We start from the raw sequence: 13489 nt of genomic DNA on the forward strand, positions 1-13489 counted from the left end.
AGGAAAGATAAAGAAAAACATCACAATCTCTTTCTGTGTCACAGAAGCAGAAGAAAGGAACACTGAGAGCAAAAATAAGGAGGGAAAGAAAAAACCCAAATTGATACAACAGAATTTCTAGATTTCCAAGATTAATTAGGCAAATACTAATAATGGCAATGAATATGGATGGAGGAAGAATGAAATTAGCAGTGAAGAGTGGATGCTGGCTCATATTCTAAGTATCATTTGCCATAACTGGTGTTAGATTATTGAACCAGATACACTGCTATTCTGACTCAGTAGAGAAATTCTTATGTTCCTATCAGAATACCACAAATCTCTGTAATAACTATAGCTGACACACTCAGACTGAAGAGTTGGATTGTTTTAGTGCTTGCTTTACAGGTATTTATAGAGCAGAGATTAAATGGAGCTGAAAGACAATTGGGACACTTCCTGTGTGGCATATTTATATATGAAGAATGGTTTGTGTGTTTATTGCATGAATTATTACTACTATTTCCAATCTCTTGGAAATAAGAGATTGGTTACAGAGAAAAGAAGTTGATAATTTCAGCTTTACTTGGCTAGGGACAAAATCTGCCATTATATTAATATTGCTTCATTTTATATTGCACAATCTGAAATGTGTAGTTGAATTTGCATGGTCTTCAACTGAATCTTACTTTGTGCACCAGCTATAAGACACATAACAAAAGAACCAGGCATGATCTCCATTTGCAGAAGAGCTGATCAGCCCAAGTGATAATGTTCAAACATCATATCTGGGGCTTTCTTTTAGTTTTAAACCATGTAACACAATAAACCCCTCAGTTTAATTCTCTCATGTCTCTTAATGATTTCCTCTAACCTGCTCTCAGTATCTTCAGAAGATAATCCAGCTGTATTTGTGTAATTGTTATAGGTATCAGAACCTACTTGACAACTTAATCCAACTGTATTAGCCTATTTCCAATAAAGAATTTACGTCTACAAACCATGGGGATACAAAACAGCATCATAATTGCCTTAGATACAGTACTGCTCTCACCATACTTTTTCCCAACACATTATTTTATTTACTTCACCTCATTTCACATGATTTATGTTACTGATCATTCACTTTGTGAAAATGTTTAAGAAAAAGAAACCTAAAAAATGTAACCAGGAGCTATGGTATAAATTTCTTATCTAGAGTTTTTTTCTTGCCGTAAGGAAGCCGATCCAAATGATACATACCTCCTAAGATGATCTGTAATTCTTGTTCTCTCTTTCCTTAACCCTTTTCTGTTCCAGAACATATGCCACCAACAACCTTTTGGATGATCTGAAAACGTTGTACCTCACTGCTGGGCAAAAAGGAAAGGGTGTTGTCTTTATATTCACAGACAATGAAGTCAGAGATGAATCTTTTCTTGAGTACATGAACAATGTTTTGGCTTCAGGTGAAGTCTCAAATCTTTTTGCACGAGATGAAATAGGTGAAATCACACAAGACCTGATTCCAGCAATGAAGAAAGAGTACCCAAGGCTTAGTCTCACTGGGGAAAATCTTTATAATTATTTTCTTGCTCGAGTTCGGAATAACCTCCATGTGGTTCTTTGTTTTTCTCCTGTTGGGGAAAAATTCAGAACTCGTGCACTCAAATTTCCAGGTCTGATTTCAGGCTGTACTATGGACTGGTTCCAGCATTGGCCTAAAGATGCTCTCGTAGCAGTTGCACAGCATTTTTTAGCTTCTTACCATATTGAGTGTACAGATGAAGTGAAGCAGAGTGTTGTTAACACCATGGGAACAATTCAAGATATTGTAGCTGAAAAATGTGATGAATATTTTGAACGATATAGGAGACGAACTTTTGTGACACCAAAATCTTACCTGTCCTTCATTGGAGGCTACAAAGCTATTTACAAAGAGAAGTTTGCCAGTCTTGGGAGTTTGTCTGAACGCATGAGAACAGGTACTGTAAAAGCTTCTTGATTTTTGTTTCTTTCTTTGTTTTAAAAGGGTTAGAAGAATCTAAAGAAAATGATGTAAAATCATGGATTTAGATTGTGAGCTTGTGTTCATTTGGAAGCAGGCAAATATATTTTCATCTGTATTGTGTGTGATTAAAAAATATGCAGAGGTTTTGTTTCAATGACCTTTATGAATGTGCAGATTAAAGAGAACTTTGGGAAATGGAAATAGTATCAGTTAGCAGCTAAATGCCTGAAACTCCTGCTTTGACATGTATTTCAAAAAAACTACTGAGTTCCTACTTTTCACATGTAAGCATGCCAAGAGTAAGTCTGAGAAAAGGTAATTAAATGCTCACATGCAGTACCTCTGAAGAATTTTGTAAAGAAACAGGTATATGCCAAAGGTAAAATTTCAAAATTATTGCCCTGCACATGGTCATACATGGTAAACAATTAAGCAATCTCATAAACTGAATGCTGATTTGAAGTGAATGTGAACTTAAACTGCTTTTTCTCCCACCACTGATAATTGGAGACCTGACCTATGTACACATATGTCCAAAGGTAAAGAGTGGCTGGCTGTATGGAAGAACAAATATAGGGTTTTTTGAACTGGGAAGATATATATGATGCACTTAGATGCATGCATTTATATGTGAGGATGTTTGTACTTAAGAGATTTTTTCGTAATTTGTTCAAATTATTGGAGCATTGCAGTGCTCACGAATCTGTAGATTTTGCCCCCATCTCATCTGGACCTTCATGTAATGTTGAATTTAGAAGCTCAGCCTACTCTCCTTGTGTCTTCACTTTCATTGCCAGGTTCCTCTTCTTTGTTTTGTACAGAGTGCAGCCTAGCACTTTTTATGATCTCATGGATTTCAGGAATTTCGCACACAATTGTTGAGAGTGTAATTTGCCACATTGTTTTTTGTTGTGTGTATGTTTAATATTTAGTCTCATCTCATATATAAGAATATAAACAAGTGATCAAGTGACAGATTCTGAAGGCTTTTATGCATTAAAAAAATAATAAAAAATCCCCTGCTTAATTTTGGTGTTTAACCAATAGGATCAGTCCCCGGGGTTCCTAAGTATTAATCTGAGTGACTTATTTTAAATATCCACATTGCTTTGGTGAGGTTACTCTGTCCATAGGTCTTCCTGTTGCTAAAATGGAGTTTGTCCATCACAGGTCTTGCAAAACTGATGGAAGCTGAGGTTTCTGTAAATCTTCTCTCCAAAGAGCTGGCTATGAAGGAGAAAGATTTGGCTTTAGCTTCAACAAAAGCTGATGAAGTTTTATTGGAAGTAACTATGAAAGCCCATGCTGCAGAAAAAGTGAAAATGCAGGTGCAAATGGTAAAAGACATGGCTCAGGCTATTGTGGATGATATTGCCATTGATAAATCAGCAGCAGAAGAGAAGCTTGAAGCTGCAAGACCTGCACTGGAAGAAGCTAAGGCAGCACTGCAGGTCAGAAGCAAATACATTCTGAACATGCATGTAGTTAATGATTTTTATGTGCAGTTATATGGCTTGTACTTCTAATGTGGGGACAGAGGGGAAAGAGGATTGAAAGAACAGCACTGGCCTGTAACTCCTTGTAGAAAAAACCCTGAAAACTGAAAAGGGGAAGAGGTAAGATGGGCAGTACTCTACTGTCAGGTAATAAAGCAGTCACAGAGTAGGACTACCTTTAGGGACTTTCTGCAGTACTGCTTCTGAGTGACCTGCAAACCTGCAGCAGTTGCATTACATATACAGTCCTCCAAAGAGAACATAATTCTTTGCAATCATGTGACTGCTTAAATAAATGGACTACTTTCTTCTACAATTTTTCAGACAATAAAACCTTCTGACATTGCAACTGTTCGCAAACTGGGTAAACCTCCTCACCTGATAATGCGGATCATGGACTGCGTGCTGCTTTTATTCCAAAGGAAAGTAGACTCAGTGACACTAGATCACGACCGCCCAGGTGTGAAACCATCGTGGACTGAGGCTCAGAAACTAATGAACAATTCAGGATTTCTTAGCATGTTGCTTACTTTTCAGAAGGTAAGTAATTAGTAGGGGCACTACTGCTTCAGTGATCGTCTTCAGAGTTCCTATGAAGGTGTCTTCTACCATCAAAGGCAGTTTGAAACAGTTTTGTCTATCTATAGTTGCAGATACTTTGTGACTATACTTCTTCATTTTCATGGTCCATTATCTCAGTAATTTTTCTCCTGGGCCATACAGTGGCTTCTAGCAGATAGAAGTATCCAAAGCTCTAGAGCAAATCTTGGGGAGCTTAGTGTTATCTAATTCAAGTAGTTCCTGCTTCCAAGTAGGAATTTGCCTTAAAAGGGCCCACTCTTGATTTTTCAAATGGCTCACCTTCTCCAGTGCTACCAGGCCTGTTTGCCTGTCTGTCTCCAATTTGCTAGGAAGCTAGCAGGAAATAACAAAAAAGTGAGCAGGAAAGGTAATGAAATGATTTGGGAACTTTCGGGGTTCTTTCACTAGAAAAATAGTGAAATGAAGATTAATATTACTATCAACTGTAAGAAAAATAAAAGTGAACAGGATTTTAATTCTGTCAGGACAGAAAGATTTGCAGCAAGGTTCACTGAGCTGTGAGACAAAGGAAAATTCTCTATAGGGAAGAGAAGAAAGTTGTCACAGGTAGCTGGACCAGAAAAAGACCTAGGGAAGAATATGAAATGGCAGAATCATAGCCCAACTTTATAATTCAAGAGACCAAGCAGATTTCAGCAAAAACTGGCTTTTCTGCAATGTTGCAGAACATACTTTCATTTGTACACTGATGTTTTAATCTACTTAGCTGTGCATTTGCTGATGTCTTTTCTAAGCTACTGGAGTGTTTTAATTGTGAAGATCATTTTCACTATCCCCAGGAGCCATTTCTCCCAGAGAGCCATATTGTGGAAACTTGCACTGCCTCTGTGGACAGTTTTTTTCCTGGGGCTGTCACTCTGGTCACTTTTCCAAGCGCTATCTTCACTAAACAGAAAGAGAAAATTAGTTTTAAGATAGCAAGGACTAATTATGCACTCCTTACTCAAGCTTCTGTCTAATGAGACTTCCAGTTTTGGCACTTATTAGTAGTGTATGCATTCCTGCTGGTAGTTGGCAGCACATTTAATTTAGATGAGTCAGAACAATTTCTGTGGAGCTAAGTTCTTGCAGGAAGTGATACCAATGAATGTGGGGTTCAGAATACTGGACTACTTGACTTCTTGATGAGTCCTTCACATGCTGTCCTCCTGTCCCATTTCTTGTTTTGGGTGTACATGACAAGAAAGCTCATTGTGTCTGGAGCTCTGAGTAGACTACGCAGCTTACTTGTTTGTGAGATTTTTGTTCTTTCCTAATATTTTTTAGGCGATGAAAATCAGTGGATGAAGAAGTTCATTGAGTTCAAAATTAATTACTTAAAAGGAAAAGCATTACATTTTCCAAGCTTTTCAGCAGAGATTTAGGCCACTGCTGATTAATCTTTGCTTTACCTTTGCCAGCTTGTTAGCTCATTATTTTGAGTAGGAGAATAAAAAAGTCAAAATTTTTGTCCAGCACTATTTTATATTTTAGTAAATGATCATAATGAAAACACCACCATGGCTGATCTGGGAAGTAATATAGAGAATATCTTTTTTTTATTAGAGTAGCTAAGGATCTGATAAGTACAAGGCAGTCCTTTCTGCTGTGCAGAAAAACAAGAAAAGGGTAAATTGCTTGGCAGTATGAATGGGGGATGATTTTTAGATGCATTAAAAGAAAGGCATTAATACATTGCCAAAAAAGGGGAAGATTCGTAAGATGTCTATTGTTAAGCAGTCATTTTTAGCCTGTATAAGCTCTTCTACTTTCTGCCTTGCTCGAGGAGATGAATTCCATTTTCTTCTGACACTTACATAATTATAGATTAACCACCATCTTCAAAGATCTGGCTTTTCATGTTCTCAGCAGATTGTGAAAGGGGGGAAGTAAAACTGGGGTTAGAATAACAGCTGAAAGAAATTTCTTTTATGGTTAAGGAAAAGGGTTAGCTTCAGTGAAGACTGTGCCTTGCAGTTTCACCCTTTTCCTTCTGAAAGCTGCATGTTTGGTTCCTTCAGCTGTGTTCACACTGTCTGATGCCACGGTGAGCCTGTTTATGGAGCTAAACCAGAAGAAAATTAATCAGTAGATTTCTGACTTATATTTCTGTCAGTTTACAAATTAGGTCACTGAGCATTGGTGAGGGTATTAAAAATGGGGTGAGGACATCTGATGGAGGGGGAAAGGGAAGAAGGTGCAGTGTTTTACCAGCAATAACATAGAACAGCTTAAATTGTCATGTAGCTACGGAAATCTTATGTGTCAAATAGGGATATTAAATGCCAACTCAAGTCAATCTGTTGCAACGGAAGTAAGAGTTATTTTCAAGAGTTCACAAAAACTACTAATATAAAAAATATAAAATATAAAAACTACTTTATAAGAGTGAAAGGCAACCGTGTTGCTTTGTCGATTTATTCCATAAGAAGTGATACCCCTTGGCTTTAAAATAAAAATATTGCTGTGAAGCAGACCTTATTCAAAAACCCATTTTAAAAAATATTTTTTCCTTTCCATTGACTAGGATTCAATTACAGAAGAAACTGTGGAACTTTTAGAGCCTTATTTGGATATGGAGGATTATAATCTTGAGAATGCTAAAAAAGTGTGTGGAAATGTAGCAGGTCTTTGCTCATGGACACAAGCAATGGCTTACTTCTACGGTATTAATAAAGAAGTTCTTCCTCTTAAGGTATTTTGTATTGATAATTAGATTTTTTTTGAGAGATCAATATGGTCAAGTGGAAAAAAAATATGTCATATTATTTTGGCTAAAAAAGAGATTCTTATTTCTTCACACCTGGTTGTTAAATCAAGCACACAGAGGTTTAATATGTCCTGGAAACTTTTTCCCCTTACACACAACTACCTTGTTACTTGTGTGAAGACAGTGAGAGTCAGTCTAGCTGTACGTGGGAGGTAATGATACCTTTTCTGTCCTCAGAGTGGGTGCCAGGCACTATGGCTTCAAGAAAACTCCTCAGTCCTACTGGTCTGGGAAGGAACCTTCTCATTGTGGTCATGGTAGAATCTGGAAGAGACCAGTCTTGGCACAGAAGCATTCTTTAAGGAACTTAGCTGTAATTCATCTCCCTAAAAAAATTTTGGAGTTTCAAGCTACTACATGGAAGTGTACATACGTAATAAAGAAAGTAGTTGTGAGGTGTGGAACTCTGTTGAAACATTGGACTAAAGTAGAAAGGGATCAGCCAGCCTTGTGTGCATTCCTACAGATAGCTTTATTGTCTTGGAAATGTTCCATTTATGACCATATTGAAAAGAAGGGACTTTGCATATTTATGTAATGATTTGTAGTCATTGCTCCCACGGTGAGTTTCATGGCTCTTTTCTGAAGGAATACATCCAATCCGTTATGCTTCCACTGCACTTGTGTTTGGTTTGCTACTGAATAAGCCACTGTATCAATGGTACAGTCAAACTCTTGGCACAATCTTTCAGCATACCTAGACAGATCTGATTCAAATATGTTTGAAGCATATTTTTTTTTATTCAAGTAACTCAAGAGAATGCTATATTTTTGTGATATATAAGTAGCTATTTCCTTTTCAAATAATGGGGTGTTCACTAATGAAACCAGAATTTGAAACGTTACTGTTGAGAGCTATAAAAGGGAGCAAGACCTGGGGGAAATAGTGGCTTTATATGCAAATGCAACCCTTAAAGTTGCAAACGTGCTCTTGTAGTTTTTATTTGAATATATATGATTTAGGATTACATATAAATTTAGCTTTGTGTTAAAGTATTTGCATTCTTGTCACACTGTAGCTGATAAAAAATGAAACATACATATCTTGGCAAAGCGGTGCCTATTGTTAGGTATAGCAACAGTCACAAATATTTTAAAAACTGAAGATGACAGAGAGAGGGAGGAAGTGTTTAAAGTATGCAAGAGATATTGCAGGAAGCAGTGGAGTGATGCTAAGAAAATAATTGAAAATAAATGTACAATTAAATGGCATAAAGTGCTAACCCAGGCTAATCCATCCAGTGCTAAAAGCAGGTTTACTGAATGAATTAATCAAGCTGCTTTATCCAAACTGCTGTTTTAGGATATAAATCCCCTTCAACACCTGCAAAATGGATTCAATATATTTTAAAATTGCGTCTTAAGTGAAACTCATTGCCTCATTTATTTTAAATATGACAATCTGTGAAAACTAATTAATAGCGACTTCTATTTTAGTAAGTACAATGTGCAAAAATTACCCAGTTCCTAGGAATGGATACTGGCATTCTTTAGATAAATGACCTGCAACCCAAGGGTCTTTAGTTAGATTTTCCTGTAAACCTTCAGCACGAGGATCTGCTTGCTCCCCAGATTGCTCCCCAGTAAACTAGCCTGCTGTATTAACCTGAGAATTTTGAAACACCATCTGCTCCTTATCCATTATTTGAAGAATACGAGAGCAGAATGGAGAAGCCCTGACTTTTGCTGTGATACTATTAGCCTCCAATTAAAATACTGTGTATAGGAGTACAATTTCCCTTAAGGATGTCTCCAGTGACTTTCATTAAGTTCTCCTTAGGTTCTTATGGTGATCAAGGGAAGTTTGTTTACAGTTTATAAATTCTTCTTGATATTGAGGATTGTCCCTGCCAAACTCAGTTTTAAGTATGAGACCTTATTGTCTTTTCTACTTTCATTTGTCTCCATGCTGAACTAAAACCCATAGCAGGCAATGAAAGGAAATCTTGCACCTGAAGAAAAGGTAATAGTGAAGGAGTGTTGAAATTTGATAGTTGTCCATTTAAATAAGCATGTCCTTGACAAGGTGATGCCCACTGGGCAGGAAAACAAGCATGCATGTCTGAGTTCAAGGCCCACAATAACTGTAGAAGGAAAGCAAATACTTTGTGGGGGTGAAGGGGAGGATTAGATCACCTAAAAAAACAGAGTGAGGTCAGGACATGTAACTGAACGGAAAATATGGAAAGTCTTTCACTAGATAGTACAGACTGTGAGAAGTTGATAAGGGATATTTTTTAATCCCAAAAAATGGTCAGTGATAGCAAAGAAAGTGAGCCCAAGATTTTATTAATGTCACTCTTGCATGGATCTGTTTGCATGTGTACGTATGTATATGTGTATGCATATGTGCATGTATAAATGTATGTATTTTTTTAAAATTTGTATTGGGGAGGTAAAAACACTGTTTTTGGAAAGTCTGCAAAATCTGTGTACGTCATTGCCTTTTTTACAATCTTTCCCTAAGTAATGGGGGATACAAGTGTATCATGATATTGAGTCTCTGGGAAAGTTGATCCAAAAACAACTGAGCGTTTATAGGAAAAATCTGCAGTAATCTGGGACAGGGGCAGTTTTCAGACTACATTTCCATGAAGAGTTTTCAATCAGATGCTGTGTGCCCAGACCAGGACTGAAGCAAAAGGCAAAGATGAGCACTTAGCACATCTCCAGGTCAGCAGCGGAGTCACAGAGCCCAAGTGCAGGAAGCCTTCTGGCCTAGTCCATCATCACTGAGTGCTGTAAGAACACTGTAAGAACAATGGACTTTGAAAGCTGAAATTCCTTAAGAAGAGAAGTGCTAGGACAGTTCCAAATCATCCTTACCTGTAGTGAACTCTATAGTTTTGGAGTATTTTTTTAATGGGATTCTCCTAGTAGCATTTCCTGAATTTTCTGAGCAGCAGTTGCTCTTCAGAGTGATTTGGAGTTGATCTGGGCAATCTGTTCAAGAGCAGGAATAGCTTTAAATGTGTGGGGCTTTTCTTTTTTGTTGGAGAAGTCATTTTTATTGAACTGCTCCCTTGGATCAGGGTCAGATATACTCGTTACTTTGCAAAACTGAGTTTGCAATAATTCAGTAAGAAACTTAATGCCTATGTCAATGCTAATAAATTAAACAGTACTAGTGAATTTTTCTAGGCCCTGGAAAGTGATCATTTACACTGGTAAATTGTTAGAATTATCTCCAGTGTGGATTTGGTCTTGGCTAAACAGCATTTTTCAGTAGTCTCTGGGCACCTTTCAGGTTCTAGCCTGGTCCAAGAGCCATTTCCACAAGGCTGTCAACATGCAGTCACACTGTTTTAGAGTCTGGGAGAGTTTAATGTGAGGTTTTGCATGCTGGTTAACCTCAGTACCAGAGAAAGGTCCCGTGCATGTTACATTTAAGAGTATAGCTGTGACTGTAACTATGTATTTGTTCTGTTTTTGTGTGGAACGAAAAAATCTGAAAAGGGGCAGGAACATCTCAACACCTGCTATGTAGTCCTCTCTGAGGGCAGCTTGGAAGAAGGCAAAACAGCTGCTTAGCTCTTTAGGCTGTGGCCCTTGTTGGTGCAGGTGCTGCCTCTGTACCTGCCCCACGCAGACAGATGCAGAGAGCAGGTAGCAGCACTGGCTGGAGCTGGTGTTGAGAGGATTGTCTGTCTGGTTCCCCACAATGCCAAAGGCAAGGAAAGCTGAAGCTGCTGTTCTCACATGAGCCCAGCATAGCATCACTTCTCCAGGAGCGCAGACCTCATGTCTTAAATCCTCGCAATTCATCTGCATAAAATCCATTTATTCAGGCTTTCACTCTGCATCCATCTGGAACAAATTGTGTATCCTTGCTTTGCTGCGTAATTCAGAGGGATGAAATGAAGGGTGTGAAGCTTGTTCACAGAGCAATGCCACTAAAATTAGAAAGGCCACAGTGGTTCTTAGTGGCTGGGAAACATATTTCCTTCCTGCCTAATATTGGCTGGAGATGTTTGTTTGGAGCTGATTGCAGCTGTAATAGTCTTCTTGTGCAGAAGATTCTCTTTGGCAGCAGAACTTGCCTCCTGCCTTCATGGCAGAGCTCTATACGGGAGGCTGCCAGCCAACCTGCCAGTGATGTCAATACAAAAACCGTGTTTGTACCCATGAAATTTTGAAAACTCCAGTTTGGGGTAAAAAAACAGGGAGAAAGTGAATAGTGATGATTTCAAAGGGTCATCTGAAACAAGTAGTGTTTCTGCCTTCAGAAATCACATAGGTTGGTCATCATGGTATGTTGGCTGTCAGTTTCATGCAACCAACCTGTGCTCATCACATATGATCAAGAAGCCTGTAAATCAAACTAGTATTATAATGTCTTATATTTTGTTATGATTACCCTTAAATTGGCTGAGAATTCTGGTCAAATTGTCTGTAAAGTAGTTTCTTATTATAGGTCATCTTCCAGAAAATCTGTAGTTTTGTGTAAATAATTTTAGAGATTTTTTTCAGGTTAGAATACAATATACTTTTTTTTGTACTCATCTCTGAAATACTGCTTTGCTGTCCCTACATATTCAAAGCTGATAATCTTTTAAGAGTTTTTAAGAATGGGGAAGTCTGTTTTTGCACTTTTCTGGACAGCTTATTGCTGCACAGAGACCTACTTTTCATATTTACAAGGCATCATTTTTCATATGTATTGGGAATTCACATGCCCATCCTTTTCCATTGAAGTTCATATCCTGCTGTGATAAATGTCAAGGTGTTATATGAATCCACACAGCCAGGTGTAAGTTCTCTGTTTTTCCAGCTGTTCTGCCAAGGCTGTTCATCACAGCCCTCCAAGGATCTTGTTTCCTGTGTAACCTTAGCAATGGTCAGCTGGGACTGAAACAGTATGTCATAATATTTTTTGACTCCCATTTTAAATCCAGAGTATTTAAGGATACAAGGATGCTCTACAGTAGGGAAGGTGGTGGGGGGAGGTAGAAGAGGGCTGATGCAGGTATCCTTTTGGATCTGACAAAGGCCTGACAGCAGATGGCTAAATGAGGCATCTGCTTTAATAAGACAGAATAATAAGAGGTGTTTAAGGTAGTTTGAATGGTCGAAAGAGAAAGTTTTCTCTTCATGGGCAGGATCTGCTCTGCACAGGATGCTATAGGCAAAATTATCCTCATTCTCTCTGATGCTGCATGAATGTGGGGTGCCCAGCATTTGAAGTGGTGTAAAGTTTACTCACTGTTTGTTTTCTTCTTATGAATCTTTTTAAGGCAGTTGTCTTTTTAAGCCATCTGTTGTCAGGCCTTTCTTATTCAGGTGCACAAGGAACCCTGCAGTATCTCTGTCTCTTGTATCTTACCTTTTCGCCCGGTGCAGGGCACAGTAATACTATTCCACCTCCTAAAAACTCCTTTGCAGTTGGAACTTTGCCCAGTGGTCCAAGATTCACTAAAACACAACAGCAATTGTTCCACAATCTGCTTAGCTGGGTTTAATCAAGACTCACAGACTGAGCAGTGTTTATTTCTAGGCAATGCTCTTTAATGTTTTTTTTTATAAACAGTGAGGTAAAAATATTTCAGCATTCTTACATGATTTTTGCAGGCAGACATTTTATTGGTTCATCTGGATTCCAAAATACTTTTTTATCTCTAGGATCTATCAGCATAGCAGGTGGCTACAGTATATGAAATTTTACTGACAGTGCTATTCTCTAGCATATACTGTGTACATATACTGAGATTGCTAATATACATGACACAGATACATGGAATTTACCTGTATCCAATACACATGCATGCAACATAAATGTACATAGATATTAGTCACCTACTTTGTTGATTAATACATATGTGTTTCTCTAATTCCCTGCTTACAAACCACTTTTTTAAAATAGACCAGACCCCAACCCATGGTTATATTGTTAACTAGGAGTTACCTCTTTGGAGAGATGTTTCTACTGCTATTCTTCTGGTGTGATGTAATGCGAGCGTCAAGTTTCATATTCGTAATAAAACAGATTTTACAGATTTTTGGTTTCCATCTTCATAACTCTTATAGAAGAAAAAAACAGAAATAAGATACATGGTATTTAAACAAGCTCTTTTAAATATTCAGAGTAAATGGAAGCAACCTTTATCTGTAAGTGTGAATTTCATAAGAAATTTGTCAGGCTCTAATCCTTTGCAAATGTATATGGAAATACATTCTGAATTCACAGAATATTTTTTTCAACCCTGTTAGGAGTATAAAAGTTAAGAGGCCACATTTAAATGACTGGTAAGTCATCATGCAAATTTACAGAGATATGTCTCCAGAAAAAAAGTCTCTAGAGTTTTACTTTCCAGAGGAGGAACATTTGTTGTATTTTTGTTGTAGAAGTAATTGATGGAAAAAGAGAGCAGAAGAGTAGTTTCTATTATAATTTTTATTATTGAATAATTAATGAAGACAATATAAAATTTTTTTTGCACTGTGAATGTATTACAGGAGGCATATATATAAGGTAACCCATTGTATATGTGGCCTCATATGTCTAGTATACAGCTATTTCAAGTGTATTGCGATTTAAAATCATTGGTCATTGTGTGCTCAATAGAACATTCTGAAAATATTATTAAAACATCTTAAGATTGTCTTAAATAACTTCAATGCTATGCTTCTGTTCCAGAAGTAAAAAGAAAAGAAAAAAATTCTGTCATCTTAAAA

At 37.5% G+C, this 13489-nt stretch overlaps 1 protein-coding gene across 1 annotated transcript in view; it reads left to right on the forward strand.

Moving 5' to 3' along the window:
* The window catches only part of LOC111925299 (dynein axonemal heavy chain 5-like), a 152215-nt gene that overhangs the window by 84427 nt on the left and 54299 nt on the right, over positions 1-13489 (forward strand). The window contains exons 57-60 of the mRNA XM_023921726.2: positions 1279-1943; positions 3140-3420; positions 3790-4005; positions 6575-6742. Of these exons, the coding sequence (XP_023777494.2) occupies positions 1279-1943; positions 3140-3420; positions 3790-4005; positions 6575-6742 (1330 nt within the window). The remainder of the gene's footprint in view (positions 1-1278; positions 1944-3139; positions 3421-3789; positions 4006-6574; positions 6743-13489) is intronic.

Source organism: Cyanistes caeruleus, chromosome 1 (assembly GCF_971803275.1).
Source record: "Cyanistes caeruleus chromosome 1, bCyaCae1.hap1.1, whole genome shotgun sequence".
NCBI lineage: Eukaryota > Metazoa > Chordata > Aves > Passeriformes > Paridae > Cyanistes > Cyanistes caeruleus.